Here is a 21,489-nt window from a genome sequence, read left to right on the forward strand (position 1 = left end):
TGGAGCATGGGGCAAAGCCTTCAGAATTAATGGTGATTGTGTTGGCTTGGAGACCATGAGTGGCCATGATGCGTCAGTGAGAAGACTGCTGTGTTAGGGTACCACTGTGCCCACTAGGTCTGGAAACAACATTGGGGGCACTGACTTAGTTTGTGCTTCATGTATATTGTACCACAGTTTTGCTGCTTGCGTTTGCTGTTTCAGTTTCGTAAGACCCAAGGGAAAACAGCTTATTTTTCTTTATTTTCTCCTAATTCAAGCAGATAGGGCATATGAATAAAAGTTAAGGCACTCTTTGGGTGAGATTGGATGATTGCTGTGTTTCTGAAATAGCTGCTGCTCGGGATGTTTTGAATGTCCACCACACACAGAGTTGGCACCTTGAAACCCAAATTGGCATCTCTCTATTTCTGAATGGGGTGACAAGCTTGCGGCTCTGTGACTGGGAGTGCAGCAGCTGAGGAAGGCTCCTGTTCTTCACAAGACGCCATTCAGGGCCACTGCTTGTCTGAAACATTAAGCTCGGGGCGTGGTCTGAATATAGGATTGAGAGCCAAAAACTCCTGAGGTTTTTGTCTTGGCTCAGACACTTAATTCTCTCCCTGCCTCCGTTAATTGGGCGTAATGGTGCTGATTAGATGCTTTGCAAGGACCCTTCTCTTTACATACTGTCTCACATTTTAATGCTGACATTTGGTACGGGGTAACATAACTAGAAGCTGGAAGGAACAAGGCGTGTACAGAGCCTGGTGCCCGTCTTGTGGCTCTGGCACCCCTCCCTTAAGCCAGAACCCAACAACCTATACCATGATCAGGTCCAACCTCTTGTGTGTCATGAAGGCTGTTTGCAATGACACAAAGGGTATTTTTTTTTAACTTCAAGTTGGCCTCCAGCATTTGCAATGCAGAATTACGGGACTTACAAAGCTTTGGCTACAGAGCTTTAGAAGTAAATTGCACTCATGGTGTGCAGCACGTAGAAGCAGCTAACAGAATCAATACGACCAAATCAGCACCTGCATTAGCTAGTGCCCTTCTGTCCTGTGGAGACAAGCTGAGCTCAGGTGAGTTTCCTGGGGAATACTGACCACTTATTTGCTTGGGGTTGTGGGATTGGGGTTGCTGCCAATTGTTTTGCATGTTCTTAACACGTCAGAATTATCTCCCCTATTTGATATCATAATATAACTCGGGATTCCTCTGCACCCGAAATCAGTTATTCTTCACTGAATAGTAGTTTGAGGCATGAGATACTGCGTTATCTTCCTAGATAAACCCTCGGCTGGATGGTTGCATGCGGGCGTGGAACTGGCTGAATGGGGAGGACACCACTATCCAAGAGACCATAAAGATGAATGAAAAGATGCAGTGCTTTTCTGTGGCAGGACGAGGGTCTTTCTATCCTGGACGAGGTTTTGCTGTGTTTAATCTTACTTACAGTAAGTACTTTAGGTTTTTTGTTTCTGACCTGTTGTCCTGTCATTAACCATACTTGGTTAATAAACAGTTTAAAACTTACACATGTGCCAGACTCAGTGTTGATCGATGCAGATCAACAGCTGCAATGCAATTGCAGATGGAGAAGGAATAGCTAAATTTGTGGTTCATATCAAAGGAAGGCCTACTTATGATGGCTAGAGCCAGTATGAATATGACCAGGATGGATTAGGTTGTCTCTGTGTAGCTTGGAGTAATGGATTTCACATCCAGGCTCTTTCCAGCTCACCCTCAGCATTAGAGGCTTCTTGTCCCTCTGCCAGTGGCATAGGTGGTTCCAGCACTATCCACTGTTTTCTGCTAAGCAGGGAGAGCTGCAAGCCATAGTGCTATACCTTGAGTTTATGATGGACAGAAAATCAATATTGTCTGTAGCAAAATGTCCAAGATCGGATTCACTTTTAATCATTGGGTGGTATTCTTTACACTTGGGACAAACACACTAAGCATACCCCTGATACAAACTGGATGAAATTGGCCTAGATACAGTAATAACAAGTTTCAAACCAAACTTGTCCGTACTAATTTAGCACTCAGAAAGACACCTTTTCTTTATTCTGGATTATTCTGTTTGTTTGTATGAGAGATCAACTGTCAGTATTTTTAAACCTATACAAATGCCAACCATCTATTTTAGTTTTGTGTGCAATTCCTCCTCTGCAGAAGCCTTCTGTGCACCATTATGTGGATTTTTCTGCTGTGCCATTTTAAATTAGGGAGTATCAGGTGTCTGTTGTCTCGTTTACCACATGGGTTCAAAAGCTGCCAAGGGGAGACAGTGCAGCATCTGGAGTGCAGATGACAGCACTCAGCAGAGATGAGTCCTCAGCTCCTGCGTTTTTATATTCTTTTCTCTACAAACAAAAATCTTCCTTTTTTGGCTTTGTAATGGTAAGCTTTATAAAGAACTTATTTATTGTATTCCAAGATGTGGTGAACCAGCACAGCTAATACTACTGTGTAGGGAAGTTGCAGAAACAGTATTGAAATCTTTCTTTGTAGCCAGCACATCACCTTTTAAATTACAGGGGCACTGGGTCAGTAAGAAAGATGCCAAGGAGGTTAATTCAGCAGTCAGCAGGTGAGATAAAACATCCCATGCTTCTGAGAGGTTGGTGATCAGGAAGTATTTAGGTAGATGATCGGTGTAGTTTGTTTATATCCTTTTTCACTTTAACAGAAGCTTTCATAGAAATGTTTACAGTATGTCAGATTTGGACTTAGATTCCTCAATAATCTTCGGACAGTCAAGAACGATGCAAAAATTGGGTGCCCTATCTTGCAGCAGTTCTTTGAATAGGTTGCATTGAGAGCCATAGGAATCTGAATCTCTCTTTGTGATAAAAAAGCTTAACCTTGTCCTTTGACATTCTGAAAGGCAGCAGAATGCAGAAGGTAACAAGAGGAAACCGATGCCATTTTTTTGTCTGATTTTATGTTCAGGTGCTTTGGAATATTTTTTGAGTAAAAGAATTGTGGCAGTCCCTCCAGATTCTCATCCATCTATTCTGTTCTCAGGGCAGAAATTGCACAGCCTACCCCTTTGTACTATTAGTTCTACGTTTGTCATGCTACGCGTTTCTTTTTCTGTAGTGCACCCTTCTTCTGGAAATGACACCAAGACAAGCTGGGAAATTGAAGTAAACGCTGCAATTCAGCCAGCGACAGATACTGGTGTGCTGTTTGCTCTCGTAACAGAAGAAGCGTCTGTCCCTTTATCACTATCCCTGATTGACTATCACTCCACAAAGAAACTGAAACAACAGGTACAGACTTAAGCATTTTTCTAGAGAAGGTTCCTTGCTGTTTCCTAGGCACTGAAAGTCATTCTCAAAAACAGTTGTCAGGTTTGCTTCCTGCCCCCTTATTTGCACCCACCAGTTCAGAACATGGTCTGAGACTGAGGTGCTTGGCTGACACCAAAGTTCTGCCTCTTACGGGTATGTGTCAGACGCTACTAGGGAGCTCTTTGCCAATGTTGTCTAGGTAAAAGATGGAACTGGTCTCTTGAATGCAGGCATATTTCGTTATATTTTTCTGGCACAGAAGCTATTTAATGCCATAAGCAAATAGTTTCCATTCTCTGGAGCTCATCAGTAATAGTCCTGAGGTAGCAGAGACAGGCTTAGGTGTCACTCCAGGTGCTGTGAAAGGCCAGTTATGATGGAGTGTTGAAGCGACTGATTTAATGGTACTCATAATAAAGTTCTGGGTTCTGGCATTACATGAGCATGAATCAGGAATGATTTCACTAAAACCCACAAGCCAACTTTTCATTTATAGTACAGCAGCTCTAGTCTATTTCCAGTGCAATATAACAACTTCTGTAAGACCCACTAAGAATTCTCTCTGAGAAGACAGTGATAATGACTAACAATTAGTCCCACTGGTTCATTGGGTTTTCATCTATGCACATGAGCCCAGAACACGATCAGCAATCGTCATAAGGCTAATTCTCTGGTAACGCTGCAAAATCTTTGTAAACAAGGCCACAGTGGGGTCATCCTGGTCTTGGATAAGCGTGGCTAGGTATATTTCTGCTCATTGCCTCTTTTTTCTTCTTTGTTCTGCTGTCCAGTTTATCATTGTGGCCTTGGAGAACACGGTTGTGTCCAGACTGGCAATAAACCTCTGCGATAAGAAGGAACACTCTGTGGACATCCTCCTCAAGAAAGATCACTTATCCCTGAGGGTAGATGGAATAGCGGGAGAGAGTGAACTAAGCACCTCGGAGTTAGAGGACGGTCTGTCTGTCTTGGAGAGCTCTTTGCAGTCAATGGTGAAGACGTACGTGGGAGGATTGCCAGGTGAGCATCCAGTTTTGTAGCATGGGCTACAGACTCCCAACTCACCTTGCTGAGCTGGCAGTCAGGAAAATTGTCTCTGTTCATTCAAGCTGGGAGCCGCCTTCTCTGCTTCTGCTTGAGCAGGCTTTGCCTGCAACGCAGGCATGTGATCTCAACAGATGTGAGGGTGTGCTTGACAATTATTTTTTTTTTCTGGAATGATTGTGTCCTTCTGAGGACAGCTGGAGGCAAAAATAGGAAGAGGAGGTTTTGCTTGGTCAGCAATAGGAATGCGTTATCTGAAGGATAGCTATAAGCAGGGTCATTATCCTAGACCTGGTAAAATCCATAGAGGCTGGACCACAGGCTCGTGCAGTGCTTCATTAATGTGATGAACATGTGTGAGCACCCCTTGAAGGGAGTACCAAGGTCTTACATTGTTTTGACTGAAGCTTGGGAAGCCCAGTGTGGTGATTCTCCCTGGCTGATGTTCTCTTTGAACTGATCACAACACTATGCAATTATCAGATATTCTCCCAGCAGAGGGTACTTAGGGCACAACCAAGGGGCTACCACCTTTTATACTTGGCTGGCTTTGCAGAAACAACAGGGCTTCTTGTGGGACGTCAGTTTGCTCCTCTGTTCTGAACCTGGAAGATCAAACTTTTCGTCTGAATCATGAATTTTGGCCAAGTTTGGGGGTTCGTTTCTTGTTCTGGCTGAACTGGTTTATCAGTCCCTGCTGCTGAGCAATGCAATTAAGGAAACATGTCTCTGATGAAAAGCAGTACATCTTATTTTATTGCCAGCAGCTAAGCAAAATCTTGCCCTTACTTGCCCAAACAAGAGAGGGGCAGCAATGTTGGCCTCTTGGTATGTGCTGAAGCAGTGAGGCTGGAAGAGGGTGGCTGAGGTGCCATGTGTGCCAGGACTTGCGTTGTGACTGTTCCCACCATGAAGAAGAGTTCACAGAGTATTTATGCCGATGATGTAAATGGCTCCTAGCTGCACCTAAAAGGGAGAGGCCACACACTCTGGGATATTCACACACTGGCAGGAACAAGGCTGAATCCCCAAATGTGGCATTTTCTGGTGTCAGATTGAATTGTCCGAGCTGGCCATTGCACAAGGAAGACAGGTAACCTGCTTTCTTTCAGGTAGCTCTCACATGCACAGCAGAGACTTTCACAGCTCAGGAAACAGTCACGTTCTGTCACTGTCCCAAGTTCTCTGTGATTAGCTTAGACTAACCGTGCTGGGTGAAGCACAGTTTTTAATTAGCCAGAGCTAAGTGCGAGATATCATAGCTATGGCTTTTTAGACCCAGCTGGCTTCTGTAGGTTAACTACTTTCCCCCCTTTGATCTGTTCTGCTCAGCAACAGTAACTTCTGTCTGTGGTCTGCTTTTGCCATTGAAATGAACCCAGCACTTGCATCAAGAAAGCTTGTTATTTGCCAAACGAATAAACATCTCAGCACTTTGGTTGGATTCATCACTCTGGGTTAAATAACTATACCAAATGGTCAGATCTGTGCTTGGCTCATTTAAATTTTGAAAACATTACGTGGGTCTTGGTTTTTTTTTTTCCCTGCTTCCATACTCTGGAAAAAAACAAAGTATAGTGGTCACACTTAATGTCTTTATTCCATTTGCCACAATTAAAGAAAGAATTCTGGGTTAAAATGTGTAGTATGTTCCGTCCTAAGTGCAGCTAATATTGCAGATGTGGAAGAAATATTATTTAGAGTTTCAAGAGATAAAAGGGAACATAAAGGCACTTATTACCTTTTCTATGGTATTTTCAGTTCTGCTAAATCCTAAACTATGTAATTTATACGCTGCATAGGTGGTTTTCCAGGCAATGTATAGTGGCAGAATATTTATACAACATTGTATGTTGTATAAAGGCTCCAGGTGAAGGAGCTTTTAAAGAAGACTTCGGAGTCTTTACCAGGACCACATTTCAGATGGATCCACTTCTAGTGAAAGCAGAAAATTAAATATTTGACCTGATGTGCAATTATAACACGAAGAAAATTTGGTTTTAATTGATTTTTTATAGCATCTTACAAATTAATCTCAAAGCCCACACTATTCTTCAGTCAGCCCTGTGGCACACGTAGCAGCAATCTGCATGATTCCTTAGACAAGTGTTCAAGCCATTAAGCCAACACTGTCAGATTCTTCCGAGTCAAAATTTAGTTTACATTCACATGAGGTACTACAACACAGATGCCTCCTTCTCTTAAGCAGACCTCACAGATAAATGGGGAGGAATAAGAAATAGCCAAAATGGTTAGTTTAAGCGACTACCAAGCAATGGTGCTCTTCAGCAAGGAAGCTGAAAAATTTAGAGTATCTCTTTGTGGCACAAATATTCTTTCTCTCAGTCCTAGAGTCTGTCCTCAGTCTGAGCTGTGTTTGATCACATCAGCCTCAATTTTGGCCCTTCAGGCAGAATCCCTTGAGTTGCATATAATCTCAGGTCATCAGGACAACCTATTGTTCAAGTTGTCCTTGTTTCAGTGTAAAGATAAGGGGTTTACTTAGCTACCTGCATCACTGTGAAGTTAAATAATCTTTGAGACTTTGAGGTTCATTGCTTTCCATTGCACAATCAGCTTGATTGGGTCAGCTTTGGGTTGTGAATAAACTAATAACCTTTGGGGAAGGGTAGGGGACACAGATCATCAAAATTTTCATGTTATTACTTTATTACATGCGGGTTTTTTTGTTTATTTAAAGTCAATTTTTATATGATGTTACAGAAGTTAGTAATAAGATTGACTAGTTTTCTGTAGTCTGTTGGACTGTACTTAGTGTCTTCTTCCTTGCTATTTGTTTTCTGCCTCTGGTAAACTGGTCAAAAGTATGTCACTAGTGGATCTCTGTAGAAAAAATTAGTCTTACTAACTCAGGTGATGTGTTCCAGCACCTTTCTGATGAATGCCAGCAAATTCCTTGTGCATAATCAGAGAACAGTAAAGACAAGTGCAGCAAGTGGTAGAGGCTGCGTATAGGAGGAGCCTTCCTGTCATGAAGTTCTTTCTATAACCTTTTGTCATACATTTTGAAGAGAGGGAGAGAGAGCGTTAGAGGAACGTGTAACAACTGCACTAAAGACAAAGTGGAGGGTTCAGAGATGAAGGGGGGGAAGCATTGAGGTGGAAAGCAGAGTGACTACAGTATGCAACTGAAGTGAAGCCTTGCTGTTGTGTAGCACAGTTTCATCAGGAGTGGAGGCCTTGCAGAGACACAGAGCAACTGAGGAAGGGTTCAGCCTGGGAGAAGGGCAGATGGTGTTTTCCCCAAATCTGGGATTGTGCTCTTGGCTTCTGATGAGAGGGCCAGGGAGGAGGTAGAGATCAGAGCGGAAAAGAGGAGAGTTTGAATTCATTGAAGTGATGTTCATCTGAGCATAGGTAGGGCATATATTTATTCAAAACTGGCCATCAGAGGTGTTTGTCTCCCCTTTCACACAGAAGTTCCTGTGACTTCCACTCCAGTCACCGCGTCCTACCACGGCTGCATGACCATCAAGCTGAGCAACAAGGCACTGGACTTAGATGAGGCTCTCTACAAGCACAGTGACATCACCTCACATTCCTGTCCTCCAGTTGAGGCGGGTCAGTAGGTACCACTGCAAGGCGAAAGTTTTATATTCAGAAACTTTCAATGCTTTTCTTTTTTTTTAAAGATATAAATTATTCAGACCTACCGCACTGCGTGTATAGTTTCTCTTAAACACTGAAGTTACGTAGGAGCTACTGATCCTTATGTCAGATTGATTATTGAAATACTCCTTTGCTTTGAGGTTTAAAGGTTGTAATATATTTGTAAATAGTTCAGAAGACTAATATTAAATAAGCCAAAAGTACAGAATATACCTAAAGTGAATGTTATCTTCAGACTGTAAGAGACAGTTTTATCTGTAATGTGGAAAACCTGGTAATATATGAGTGTGGACTGGAAGAAAAATAATGATTCTGAATTATTTTTTATTACCAAACACTGCTTTCTGATTTGCAAAATATGAGAGAATAAAATATTTACATACAAGTTTTTAATTTATCTGTACTGAGATTATTCTGTATTCTGTTGTTTGGAGGTGACGACTCAGGCTATTCCTGATGTAGAGACTACACTAGTGGGGTTTTTTTGTTTTGTTGGTTTTTTTGTTTGGAGGGTGGGGTTTTTAAGTGCTTAGGTCAGTATTATATATCTCCTGGGCTGGAGAGCAAATGGTTGCTGCTATTCTTATTGCTAGAGTTTCCGTTTCTGGTACCACAGATAGAAGACTCAACTGTGACCTTTACAAAAACTCTTGGTCAACAGAAAATGGAAAACAAAATTGGGTCAGCAGGAAACAATTAGATGAAAAGACTCAATAAGCTGAAAGCCATATGGCTTTTGTGTCAATAACCACTGAAGCAAATGATGAGGTGTCAAGAATTGGAGCATATTAGCTGGCAATGACACATTTTTGCTGCTTAATTTTTAGGTTGGCTCATTCACTGTGAGCCTAGTAGGAGCAGAGACTTGAGGCTGTGAGAGTTAGCCAAGCCGAATTGCAGTGTGGTGAGAAGATGCATGGGGGTTTACTCGGGAGAGGTTGCAGAGCCATAAAGTGCACTCAGCTTTTAAGCTCTCCTTGTGAAGTTGGGGTGGGCTTTGCCTAGCCTACTTTGAGGCACTTAAATCTTGCTTTATTTGGTCCTTTTCTTGCATCAGATTAATGAACTGAGAAAGGTAGGTATGTGCTGTGGTGGAAATCTGAATACTGGGTGGCTAAGGTAACCCCATGCTTCAGAGGATTAACACGGGAAATGTCTAATCCTACAAGGTCTTTCATAAATTGTCCCTGGTCATTCTATGTCATGTTTTGCCTAGTCAAATACTGAGATGATAGCTCAGCCTAATAGTCCACACGTGTGACAACATCTGTGACCAAGGTATGGAGATGCAGCTGTCGCAGAGGAAAGGATGGAAGAGGGGGAAGACTATCCCAAAAATATTTGCTGGTAAGGATCCCTGCTTTATTTAGCAGAGACGAGGAAGGTATTCTCTCAGCCATTAGACAGCATGACATCTTAGCTCCTTATCATGGCCAAATCAGTCAGCAGTAATGCAGTAGGGCAGAAAAGGCCAGAGCTTTATCGCTTTCAGCCAGCCTACTCACTCACACTTGCAGAAGGACCTCTCAAAAGACTCTTTACACTCAGGTGTGACCAGATGCAAGTTTGAAAGGCTAGTTGTTCACTAGACAGTAATAACTTATTGGTGGAGTGTGCATGGATAGGAAAAACCAGTAGTTCTATGTTTTTGCTTTTTTATTGAGCAAGGGAAATGACATTATTCCTGAGAGTGTTTTTTGTTAGAGTTGATGACTGTGGATCAACTTGTGATATGATGGAGAACCCAAGAAATATTAGATTAGTATCTCCAGTGAGAGCCGGGAATCCTGAAGATACTGCAGTTAATAGCACTTCCACACTGCAGTGTTTTGTTTCCTGTGTGTTTTTCACGGTTATTTTAGTCCTTTGGCAAAATACATCTCCCACCTTTTTAACTTGGAGTATCTCTAATGAAAACAGTACAAACTTGGAAGACACCTACTATTTTTTGAACCAAGTAGATGAAACAAACCCTGTTTTACTTTGTTCTTTTCAAAGGAAGCATGGTAGCAAAATAGTCTTCTGTCTGGCATTTTTGTATAATTTCTGTGGTAGTTTCCAAATAACTACCATGTGGCATAAATGAATCACAAACATGGCTGACTTTTGTGATAATGTAAGTGGTACTATTTATGAGGCCAGAATTATTTTGGATCCTGGAAACGTGAATCCTGTGGTACAGTGTGGCACGCTGCAGTTTCAGACTTACTATTTTGTGAGAAAAGATTGGAATTCCATTTTCTAAACCAATCTAATTCAGGGCAAAAATTTCTTCCAGACTGTGCATATGTGTGCATGTATGCAAAGATACTTTGCATAGCCCACAATGCCCCCAAATCCAAAATGTGGCTTAGAAGACAAAGCCAGAGTTTGTAAGTCTGGAGAATTACAGAAAGTGGGGGTCTTTTGTGTCAAGCTGATTGTTTTTAATACCCTGCCGCAGTACCATGCTGCAGGAAGAGGCAGCTGCTTCTATATACCATCGAACAGAGGAAAAAAGGGATAAGCATTCCTTCATTCCTCCTCAGTCGCTGTGCTTCGACCCAACCCAAGATAAATATTGGTTTAATTTTTGTTCTCTTAGCAGTCTAGGTGCTCAGCTCATAGGCAGCAAGTTTGTTCTGGGCTTTGAGTCCCCAGAATTAACCCTGGTGGTCCCGCTGGTAGTATTCACAGTGAGTAAAAAGAAGCAAATTTGTAGTTCCACTCATTTTGTGATCAGGGTAATTGTGCTCTTCGCAGCATGCCTTGCACAAGAACTAAGTATTTTGGGCATGTTAAGTTCATGTTTAAAGGAAAAATAATGGTCTGCTCTCTGACTTCTGTTTCTCTTAGCCAGGTTCATATAACTCACCCTGTCAACAATACACGTAAGGCACCTTGTCACTGATGTTAACATCGCTGGCCTAAAACTTTGCATCTCAGAAAATTCTTCTTAAATGAACAAAACATGGTTTTTACTGTCCATATAAATTAGCCTCTGATCTTACGTGTATTAGTACTGAATCTGCTTTTTATACGTAGAGGTACAACACATAAATTAACAAATTGCTTCAAAGGTGGAAATTTTTATGTAAAAGGCTGATCATTCTTTGTTCTATTTTCAGCTGGTCTGGTGGTGTCACTTCCTTTCAAAGGAAACTGTCAAGTAGGCTGGTTTTGTTTATATAGGGTTTTTTTTAATACTTTCATAATATGAAGCAGCTGCTTAAAAAGTTAATGAGAAATACCTTCCTTTCCCTGCTTTGCTCTTTGGCCTTACAGGAAATTTCTATAGCTTCATAGCTGTCTAGACTGCAAGATCTATAGAGCAAGCAGCACCACCACCCTTCCTGCAGGAGCAAAAAGCAGTGAAGGGATGAAGCGGTCTGATGGGTTTTCATGCTGGTATAGCTATTCCTGTGCTGAAATATGGCAGCAGTGTGCTAAGAGGAATCCAAGATAATGTGATGCACAGCAAGAGGGCAGGGTGCACACGACAGGGACAAGACTTTGTTCCTGTTGACGGCACTGCTACAGGCATTGCTGCTTAGCCTTGTCAACATATTTTTGTCTCTATACAATAGGAGAAAATAAAAAATAAATTAATTCTGACCCTTCATCTCTTCTGTTTCAGGTGTTGTAAAACACCTGGATCAAGTCTTGGTCAGTTTAAAAATAACTGGGGTATAACATAGAGTGGTTTCGGTTGTGGTCCTCTTGTGAGTAAAAAGAAATTAATTTGAACACTAAAGTGCAGCTTAAATACCTGCCTGGAAATTGCATCTTTAGCACACTGACATGACATTTCACTGTGCAGACTAGACTGGCATAAAATTTGGATAAAATAGTCCCAATAAAATTAATCTTTCTGTTTGAAACTTGAGAAAACTGTTCAGTAGGGTACTTTTTCCTCTGTTCTTTTTGCTTTCCTGTCCTTACAAATATACACAGCCTTAGCTACAGTATAAATATACACAGTCAATTTTATTGTAAAATAATTGCCACACTTTTTTAATTGGTACAACACTTTGACCAAAAAGGGTTATTAAATAAATACTACAAGCAAACAAACACCTGGTTTCTTCCTACCCAAAATGATTGACTTGGAGCTCCAGACTACCCACTCAGACAACACAGGGTAAAACTCGTCTATACTGGTCTATGAGAGCAGAACGTGTAACCAGGGTGCCTTCTTCATTTCTCCTCTTGAAGAAAAATAATTCTCCATTAGCTGGAGAAGGAAAAAAACTCATGCTTGTGGTAGCCAGAAAGCAACACTGCATTTGACTGCAGGCAAACTGGTGGGGCTGGTCACCCCGCTGGTGCTGTGCCTGCCCTTGCATTTCCAGGGTTCTGCGCTGCTCACAGTGAGATGTGGGTAAAAGCAGAGTGGCCATAACACACTCTGTGGTGGTTTCCTTGGGAAGTCTAGTGCCTGCACAGCACGGTTTCCAGACGTTTCTTAAAAACAAAATAAAGAATGACCAGCTACCTAAAATAAATTCTTTGTTCTATGGTGCATATGGCGGAGGCTTTTCTCCAGGCAAGAAGTAAGTCGGTGTATAGAGGGCTGGAGCATTGGGGGGAAGACCATAGCTGGAGCTGGACTGAGATGGAGGCTGAGTTTCTTCTGATAAAGAAATGTCAGTTGATGATGTTCCTGGAAAATTGCTGGCAGGCTGTATATAGACAAAGAAAAATACTATCTTCAGTAAAGGATTACAACCCCATTTGCAGCTCTGCATTAAGTGTTTGCCATGTAAGTGTTATATAATAAGCCCCATGATTAAATTTCTAATGGATTACAGCACCATCGCTTCAGTTTTAAAGCACTTGCTGAAGTGTCACAATGATGGTGCCTAGTGAGACAAGGCAGATTCCATCTGTAACCCAAGTAATTTTTAACAGACACTGCACGTGCAGCTGGGCAATAGAGCAAAACAGGAATTTCTGCAGGAAAAGACGCTCTGGCTTCTGGGGTGAGGCACTGCACCTGACTGGCTGATTTGGTTACATGTAGCTGCTTGTTTCCAGGCATCACTGTGAAATTTAAATTATCTCGGATGTAATTAATCTCAGTTATAATACTTGCATAAATGCAAGGTCTTATTCCTGTGTCAAATGCAGGCTCCTCTTAAGAGAAAATTTTACAGGTAGGCATGTGTCTCCTGTAGGTCTTTTGCTTTGGCTGTCTCGGCCGTAACGGGGCTTTGGCCGAAAGAGGCAGGAAAAATAGATAGAGCTTAGGAAGCAGCCCATGTTCGGGAACAAGCAGAGTTTGTTAAAACAAAAGAATGCACGTAGGGACTAATGCTCTGGATTAAATGCTACCACTATTTTAAACCAAGTCTTGCCACTGATTGATTTCAAGAGGGTCAGGATTTCACTCCTCCTCTCATATGCCAACACATGCCAGTCCATGGGCTTCATCAGAAGAGTTGTGCTCAGCTCTCCTCAGGTTCAGACCTAAAGTACCCAGAATGTAAAAAACAAAACAAAACAAAAAGTAGTAATCGGGGCTCTTTTTCTAGGGAAATCAAACAGCCGCACAAGCAAACGCTGCTCTCTGCTGCTTGCTAAAAAAATTAATAGTTGCCATCTAGAAGGCCAATACCAGGGCTGGCACGTGGATAATGGCATCTCAGAGCCGGCCAGGGCTGGCAGACCCCATGCCATGGTGCCTGCCTTCTCCGTGGGGCTTTGGGTCAGTGGGGACTGCTGCCCTGCATCAAACCCCCATGGCAAGGAGGAAGTTATCCTGCATTTGTACCACAGGGTGACTTAGTGAGTGCGAATGGGGCTGTCCTGATGGGAAGGTTGATTATGCCCTTTAACTCTCCAGGACGCAGTGCAGGTATAGTGACAGACCTGGTAGCTAGATCAGCTCCAAACATAGTTGTTGGGGTTTTGGGTGGTTTGGTTTTTGGTTTTGGGTTTTTAAAATTATTTATTTATTTTGGAGTTGTTGCTTCCCTCCCTGCTCAAACTGCAGCAAATGTTTCCATCTGGATGCCTGGAATTGCTTCTGTAATGAGTTCTCCTCTGGCAGGAATGACTGGCACAACCCTTACTGCTGTCATCACCACCAGTCCCTGCACAGCTCATCATTTACCTGACCAGTTGGCAGGCCTGTTACCAAGACTAGTTGTGACTGAACTGTACCAGTAAGGGATGAATGATTTTGTTAGCACATGCCACAGTAAACAAAAAAAAAATACTGGTTACATCCTTGTCAAAATGCATTCCTTTCTTTTTTGCATTTGGCTGATTTCTGCCTGCGGACAAGGAAGGATGAGGTGAACTGAGGAGCATTTACCACCGGCTCAGGTTGTGATTTTTTTTTATAAAGACTTTGTCTGCCCCTCCAGCAAGCAGATATTCAGTGAGATACTGGATTCAGCAGAGGACTAGGAATGAATCTGCTCAATGGTGGGAGCCACAGGTGAACTCAGGTCCATAGCCTTTGAGCTAATGGCTGTGGATTTCCTCTGGTTGAGGTGAGAGTTCAAACTAGAGTTATGAGTTGGTAATTTATTGCTAACTCCTTTACTTCATTAACTGGCATCAATTCAATTCCCCCCCCCCAAACTCTTAGCTGAAGAGGGTCTTGTTCCTTTTGTTGTACTGAACCACCGTGTGTGACCCTGCCTCAACGGGTGGCAGGTGCAAGGCAATGTGCCATGCAAGGGCTTAGAAACAGTGTTTAGCCAAAGCTTTGGTGAGCCAAAGGGAACACTGAGAAGAGAGGTGCGTCTTGGGGCCCTTATGTGGAGCTTGGTCTATGTGGAAGCAGAGACATTATGCCTTTTGAGATGCCCAAAGGCACCCTCTGCCAGCTGCTCCAGAAATATGTGCAAGTCTCACGTAGACCTTGGCCCACATCAGCCAGCCCTGTATGGATGTCTTGAGAACATTAGGCCATCTCAGATGCCATATCTTTAGGCAATGGACTTACAGCCCTAGGATACAGGGTTCAATCTCAGATTTTGATGTCTCAGTTGAAGGCTCAAGAACATAGATATCTAAGCACACAGTACAGTGACATGTAGCAACTGAATCCCACCCACTAGTCAGTGGAAAGGCCTTTAGTCTGAGATAATCCATATGTGGCTCTCTCTGCACACTCTAAAGGGTAGACCGGATCAGGCAGGGTCTCCTACACTATGGACAGCTAGAGCTCCATTCAGTTGCCCACATGTAGGTGTCCAGCCCTTCTGGGATGCTATGGGATAGCCCAGACATCCACGCAGCTGTGACACAGAGACAACAGGACCTGGACCCTCCCAGAGTGGTAGCAGGGGCCAAGTGGCTACCTGATCTTATTATCAGGCAGCACTAGGTCCCTGCATGCCAACAGCCCCTGCCTTGGGCCAGATGAATCCCAGCCACAGGGCCTGTAGTTCCCTTAAGAACTAGGACCAGCTGAGCAGGGCTTGTGAAGGCCTGAATCCAGCAGCTGGACACTGCTCAGAGCACTTAGATGGGTCATGAAGATCTCCATGAAGCCTCAAGGATTCAGCCCACAGCTCTCAAGTAATGGGAGTGGATGATGGTCAAGCTTCTGGCTGTTCCTAATTAGGCCTGCTTCTAACATTCACCATTTGTAGCTTTAAGTAAGTTTATTATGATTTTTAACTCATATACTGATGCAGAAATCACTTCTCACCAAACTACAACATAATAAGCTCATACATGCAGGAAGGCGCCTTGCTTCTTTTTTTCCATTTTTTCCAGGAAAAGGATTAAGCACTTTCCCTTTTGGACCCCAGTGCTTCTTGCTAACCTCTCCTGGCTTTGGGACAGCTGGTGGTGTCTGCCTCTGAATGTTATGAAGGGGAGAGAAGACGAATACACTTATAAAAAGTAGACATCGAGGAGAAGAATTGTGTTTATTTTGGAATGCAGTTAAGAATTTGGGGTAAATATGATGTATTTCTGTTTCTCAGTGGACAGAGGAGTGAACAGTTACAACTGACCCTCATGACTACTTACATGCATCTTTTCAGCTTAATTGCTTTCTTTCGTCTGTTTTTATCCCCTTCTCTCTCTACTCTTGGCTACGTGCTAACTGAACTCTGCAGAACAGCACAGCTTTTCAGCTAAAAGCAAACAAAAAGAGATGTTCTTTTTTTCCTCTCAACCCATGGCCTCCAAAAGTGCCTGGCCCCATTTATGTTAATAAATAAGACGTGCCAAGGACTGTTCTCTGGCTGTGAAGCCAACTGGCACAGCATGTATCACATCCCTACAGCTGAACTCTTGCCACCAAACCAGTGTGACTGTCTGTATGCACAGTACCTACTAGGAATGGTCCACTGCCCTTGCTATCTTCTGGCCCCTTCCTGAGCGTTGTTGGGAAACTGTTAGGTGGTCTGGGCCAAACCCATACCAGGAGCATGCTAACAATTCAGTGGTGTAGATGATCATCATGCCCCAGTACTTGTGGCTGGTAGCTTATTGGCCCTGAATAGATGTAGCTCAGGAGGCAGTGGGGAGCCAGTCCACGGCTAGTTCATGCTAAACATGCAGTGTTTTCAATTAAGAAGTATTGCAAAACTTGCGGTACCCACTGGTCTACCACTACACAGCCAAAGTATAACAAGCCACTGGATGAAACAAAACAGTCTCACTGTGCTTTAAAAAACTCTAAAAACTCCTATGATTGCTCCAGGGTCTTGGTACATTCAGTTATTTAGCAGCTCACCCTGTGGTCTTCACCTCACTCTGGGGCAGAAAAAAAAGAAAACAAACACCATCCTCAGCAACACTCCCTGCACTTTCCAGGCCAGCTCTGGCTGGATGCAGCACAGGCTTGGAGCACGACGTGCACTTCATCCTTCTGAAGGAGACCAAGCAGTGTTGACTCAGGTCATGTTGTATTCCCTCGCACAAGGGGACAAAGCTACATCTCCAGGCCAGCTGCCTCTGGTCCTTAAGGCTCACCAACCTCTGCCAACTGCCATAGCAGCACTCGTCTCCCAGTGGTGGCCTGCAGCAGATGCTTACAGGAAGCTAAAAGAAAAAGGCTGCATCTTCTGATGAGGCCCTGTAGGTTCTTGTGGCAGGCAGCCATTTGAGGACTTGCTGGGCTGCAAGTGGCACATGAATCCCTGTATGTAACAGCAGTTGATGTTCCTAACCCCTTATTTATACTCTTCCTTGCTTTGTTTCAAACCCCCTGGAGCCAAGATCTACCACTGCAGAGTTTGTCCTGAGTAGCAGCTTATGCTTTTCTGATGGACTAAGATGGGTGCTGGTTTTGTACTGTACCTGAAGAGGTAACGGGTAGGATGGATACGTAGAAATAGTTGCTGCAGAAGGACAGAACCCAGCGTATGTCAGGATCTGCTGGGCAGGATTGTACAGGATCTGAGGAGGAGATGCAGCACTGAAAGCAATTTGGGACAGAGGTACCTGTTGAGCACAGAAGACAAGAATATATCAGCACAGCGCAGAGGGGGCTGGAGCAGGAACTGGTCCTAACACAAGCAAACAGGCAATTTAACAACTTTCTGTTTTCCAGCACAATACCAGTACTACAAAAAATCAAGCAGACAGAATGAGAGAAGGGATATCTGGAATGAATTTTTTGACCAGAAAAAGCACAGCTATTTTAATCTTCTTCCCTTGGAAAGACTGCTGGTGCTTCCCTAGCACCAGTTACAGAAGCACTGGCAGGACTCCAGACCCAAGACACCCTGAAGAGCAGAGCCTACAGCTTTGACCACCTCTTACTCACTCCAGCACCAAACACCCAGTCCTTTGCAATTTGCTGCAGACTCTTTCCAATAGCAACTACCTGATGCCCTCATGTCTTTTCTCTCCACTTTCCTACACAGATCTACAAAGATCTCCCTTTCCAGACCACCTGCTCTTCTTTCACAGCTCCCTCTCACTTGTGAAATGGAGTTTGCTGCTGGCTGTCCATTAGTACCCGCCACGTGCATATATTGTTCCTACTGCATAAATTCCTTCATCGTATCCCGTGGCTTTATTGGTATGTCTTTTAACTGTAATGTGAGATGACATTTGCAGGAAGGAGTAATAGCTCATATTAAACCTGCTAATACAACTTGGGGGGAAAAAAAACCCAAAACAAAAAGCAAAAGCTAAACATGAAAGGGGGCTTGTGTTAAACCCTAAAATCCTGTGCTATATAACCATTTGTGAAGGACAGTAGAGATCTGTAAAAGATTTTCATGTCCCTCTGCTTTGCAAAGCAAGACAAATCCAGTGGTTTCTTTTCTCTCCTTTGTTTTTATTAGCAGATTCCTCCACATGAGAGCATGGAATTTTCATTTTACTGAAATAATAAAATATGGTGGTTGCCAGACAAATGGTGAAAGCAGCAGCCAGGATTTTTTTTTCTTTTTTGGCATTTCCTTTCAGATTTATCAGTAAGAGATATAAACCACTGCGTTGTCTTGAGATAGTGTCAAATCTCTCTGTGACTGACAATTAATGTACACACATTAGTTTTATTTGTACATGGAAAACATCGTCTAGGTCACTCATATACCACGAGGTTACCTGACAATCTAGGCCTTAGCTCTCTGGACAAGCTTAGCACCCCAGGAGCTGGCACAGAGAAAGGCTGGGGTAGAAAGCAGAGAGCCCATTTCATGGGAGAAGGCAAGTCTCTTCTTCAAGGTACGCTCCTCAGAACACCTCCTTTCTACCCACCCTGCTGGGTGGTTATGGTGGGGAGAAATGGAGAGACACTGCCTTTCAGACAGGAGTAGCAAAAAGCAGCTAAAGAGCTTGCCTTAGACCCAAAGGTTTGGTGCCAGCAACACAGCTCACCCCAGCCAGTCCTCCTTCCTTGGAGGAGGGAGGCTCTGGTGTGATCAGATCCTTCTGGCTATGAACATAAACGTGGCAAGAAACACTTTGTTTTGTCCAATGTGAAACACAGATGCCTGTTCTGCATCTGTCACCAGCTTTCTGGTGTGGGTCCCTTTAGGTGCTGTTGTCCTTCTCCCAGGACCTCCTAAAATTTTTTTTTGCAACGAGGGTGGTGAAACACTGGCACAGGTTGCCCAGAGAGGCGGTAGATGCCCCATCCCTGGAAACATTCAAGGCCAGGCTGGATGGGGCTCTGAGCAACCTGGGCTGGTTGAAGCTGTCCCTGCTCACTGCAGGGGGGTTGGACTAGGTGACCTCTAAAGGTCCCTTCCAACCCAAACCACTCTATGATTCTATGATTCTAATCTCTCTAGTCCTCTTATGTTCTCTCCATCCATATCAGCAACTCTCTCCAATTGCTAAGGATGAACATCACAGCAGTCTTAGAAGACAGCTTTGGGGAGTCATCCATCCCAAATCCAGTGATCAAAGCACCTTATTATCAGGCTAGCTGGTCTCAGCCTGGAGCCAGCAACGATTTGCAGGTATTAAATATGTTTAGATGCTTTTATCAAGTATTCCAGTAATGACACTATGTTAAATTAGTCACATAGAATACAAGGGTAGGTGGAGACATTTTAAACTGAAACACCACCCAAGTCAAAGAGATAAGGAGCTGTGAACTAGCCAGGGAGCGCTGCCAGTGCCACGAAGGCACCTCGGGTCAGGGAGTGTGGGGAAACCAGGCTGTGGCCAGAGAGGCTGTCTGGCCACCCCCCACCCAGCCACACAAGCTGCTGCTCACTGTGCGGCTGCAGAGCAAGGCACGTCAGCTCCCTGATCTGACACGGATCACTTATTTCTGACCTATGACTATGACATTAATGTCAGGATGCACCTTTAGTTGCATGAGTGCTAAGGCATGAACCTCAGTAATTAGGGGTTCGTTTTGTTTTCCTTTTTATGTCAGGGTGAGGGAAGAGGAGAGGGGATAAGGGAATGATATTTACTCTGTTCAGATTCCTTGAGGACTCCAAGAAAGACTAATGGAAAATAAAAAAAACAAACCAGCAACCCCCTCAGGGTAGCAGTTCTGATTAATGCAACCGTAAACTCAGGGCAGGCAGATTCCTTGGCAAGGTGTGTCAGGAGAACATCTACAAGTCATCAGATGAATACCATGGCAGGGAAGGGAGTTCCTAGATTAACTCTTAGTACCAACAAGTGAAGTTTTCCATGCATTTCTTTACCTCTGCCTTCTGTAAGAAATAATCACGGTGTTTCACCATTTTGGATACTCCAAGTACATACTTCTGTTTACATCTTAATCTGCTTTTTGTTAAATGTGACTTTAAGCTAACTGCCTAGCTGGCATCCTATATCCAAACACACTGTAGACCTGAAAAGGAAGGTACTGCCATAACCACTGCAGTTCCCTCAGCACCCAGCAGATCACAGAGGACGGCCCCACAGGTGACACAGGGGCCACTGAGACCTGACACCCTTGGGGTCAGGAGAGGATGAAAAGTTTCCCACTGAGCCAGCACAGCCTTCTGACAGGCAGCAAAACCACGGGGAGCGTGCCAGGGTCTGCAGGGAATTTGCCACAGGAAAGAAAACCCACAACAACCAAAGCAACCCTTAGGGTTGGGGTTTTTTTTCTGTCCAGGAAATTTGATGGGTTTAGAGGCAACAGCGCTGTTTTGCAAACTCTCCCCTTTGTAACAAGTTTTGGCTGCCAGTGTTCCCCAGAGATAAACACGATGGTTTTTGTTTGTCTAGTCAGCCTGGCCCCCTCTTTTCTGGAAGTCAACCTCGGAGCAATGCCCTGAGGCGTTTCAGTGGGCTTTGCAGCTCTCCCTGCAAAATGCCAGTGAGCATTTCTGTGGGAAGGTGACATCCTGAAAGAAAGAAAATTGGTCTCCTACACATTTTGAAGGATTTTTTTTTCTTATTTCAGTCCCATGCCCCTTTCTCTCCCTCTTCTGCTTGATGTTTTCTTGGCCCCCATTTCTCCCAAGAGTTACTCTTTTTGTAACGAAGGCGAGCAGCAGATTAGCAAACCAGCTCTGGTACGTCACTCAAAAGGACTCTGAAAAAGCACAGGCAGGAGCAAGGAGCGGTCATTGCATTTTGGATTGCTGCTTTAGTAACACTTTCACAAGCATACCATGGCTCTTGTGCTGAGGTAACTGACACAAACTCATTTTACCCTTAATCTAGTGACGGATATTTCCTGTTCCTGCTGCAGAGGAGACTTTAAACAGCTTATTCAGATCAGGTTTTCAGCTGGATCCCCAACAGCCTTGCTCCAGCCAAGCCTGGGGGAAAGCTGCACGTCCACTGATGCTGCAATTTCCTTGCACAGCTTTACACCGCACAGTCAGAGGACCCAGACCTTGACCCAGGCTCTGCCTCCCAGCAAGGGAATGTGTCAGGTCATGGAGACCCCAGGTCTCCTAGGAATGTCTCCTCAGCTTGGCATCCCTCACAAGCAGTGCGGCAATGGCCTCTGTGCAGCACAGAGGTGTGCCTGGGCTGGAGCTTGCCCTGCTATGAAGCATCAGCCCAAATCCCATATAGGCCTTAGTTTGCGCAAGCCAGATTAGATGGACTCAGGCTGCCTCTTTGCACCCTTCCCCACCTCAGGGGAGCACTAGCAACTCCCACAGCTGCCCTTGGTGGAGGCACTTGCACCCATCTC

General features: G+C 43.9%; 2 protein-coding genes across 2 annotated transcripts in view; one reads left to right on the forward strand and one right to left on the reverse strand.

Moving 5' to 3' along the window:
* Positions 1–8,355, forward strand: part of GAS6 (growth arrest specific 6) — a 43,307-nt gene extending 34,952 nt beyond the window's left edge. The window contains exons 12-15 of the mRNA XM_064439926.1: positions 1,271–1,439; positions 3,091–3,263; positions 4,076–4,304; positions 7,767–8,355. Of these exons, the coding sequence (XP_064295996.1) occupies positions 1,271–1,439; positions 3,091–3,263; positions 4,076–4,304; positions 7,767–7,918 (723 nt within the window). The 3' untranslated portion in view covers positions 7,919–8,355. The remainder of the gene's footprint in view (positions 1–1,270; positions 1,440–3,090; positions 3,264–4,075; positions 4,305–7,766) is intronic.
* Positions 8,356–11,923: 3,568 nt separating this feature from the next.
* Positions 11,924–21,489, reverse strand: part of TMEM255B (transmembrane protein 255B) — a 70,525-nt gene continuing 60,959 nt past the window's right edge. The window contains exons 8-9 of the mRNA XM_064446145.1: positions 17,211–17,354; positions 11,924–12,619 (exon numbers count right to left, since the gene is read on the reverse strand). Of these exons, the coding sequence (XP_064302215.1) occupies positions 12,452–12,619; positions 17,211–17,354 (312 nt within the window). The 3' untranslated portion in view covers positions 11,924–12,451. The remainder of the gene's footprint in view (positions 12,620–17,210; positions 17,355–21,489) is intronic.

Source organism: Phalacrocorax carbo, chromosome 1, assembly GCF_963921805.1.
Source record: "Phalacrocorax carbo chromosome 1, bPhaCar2.1, whole genome shotgun sequence".
NCBI lineage: Eukaryota > Metazoa > Chordata > Aves > Suliformes > Phalacrocoracidae > Phalacrocorax > Phalacrocorax carbo.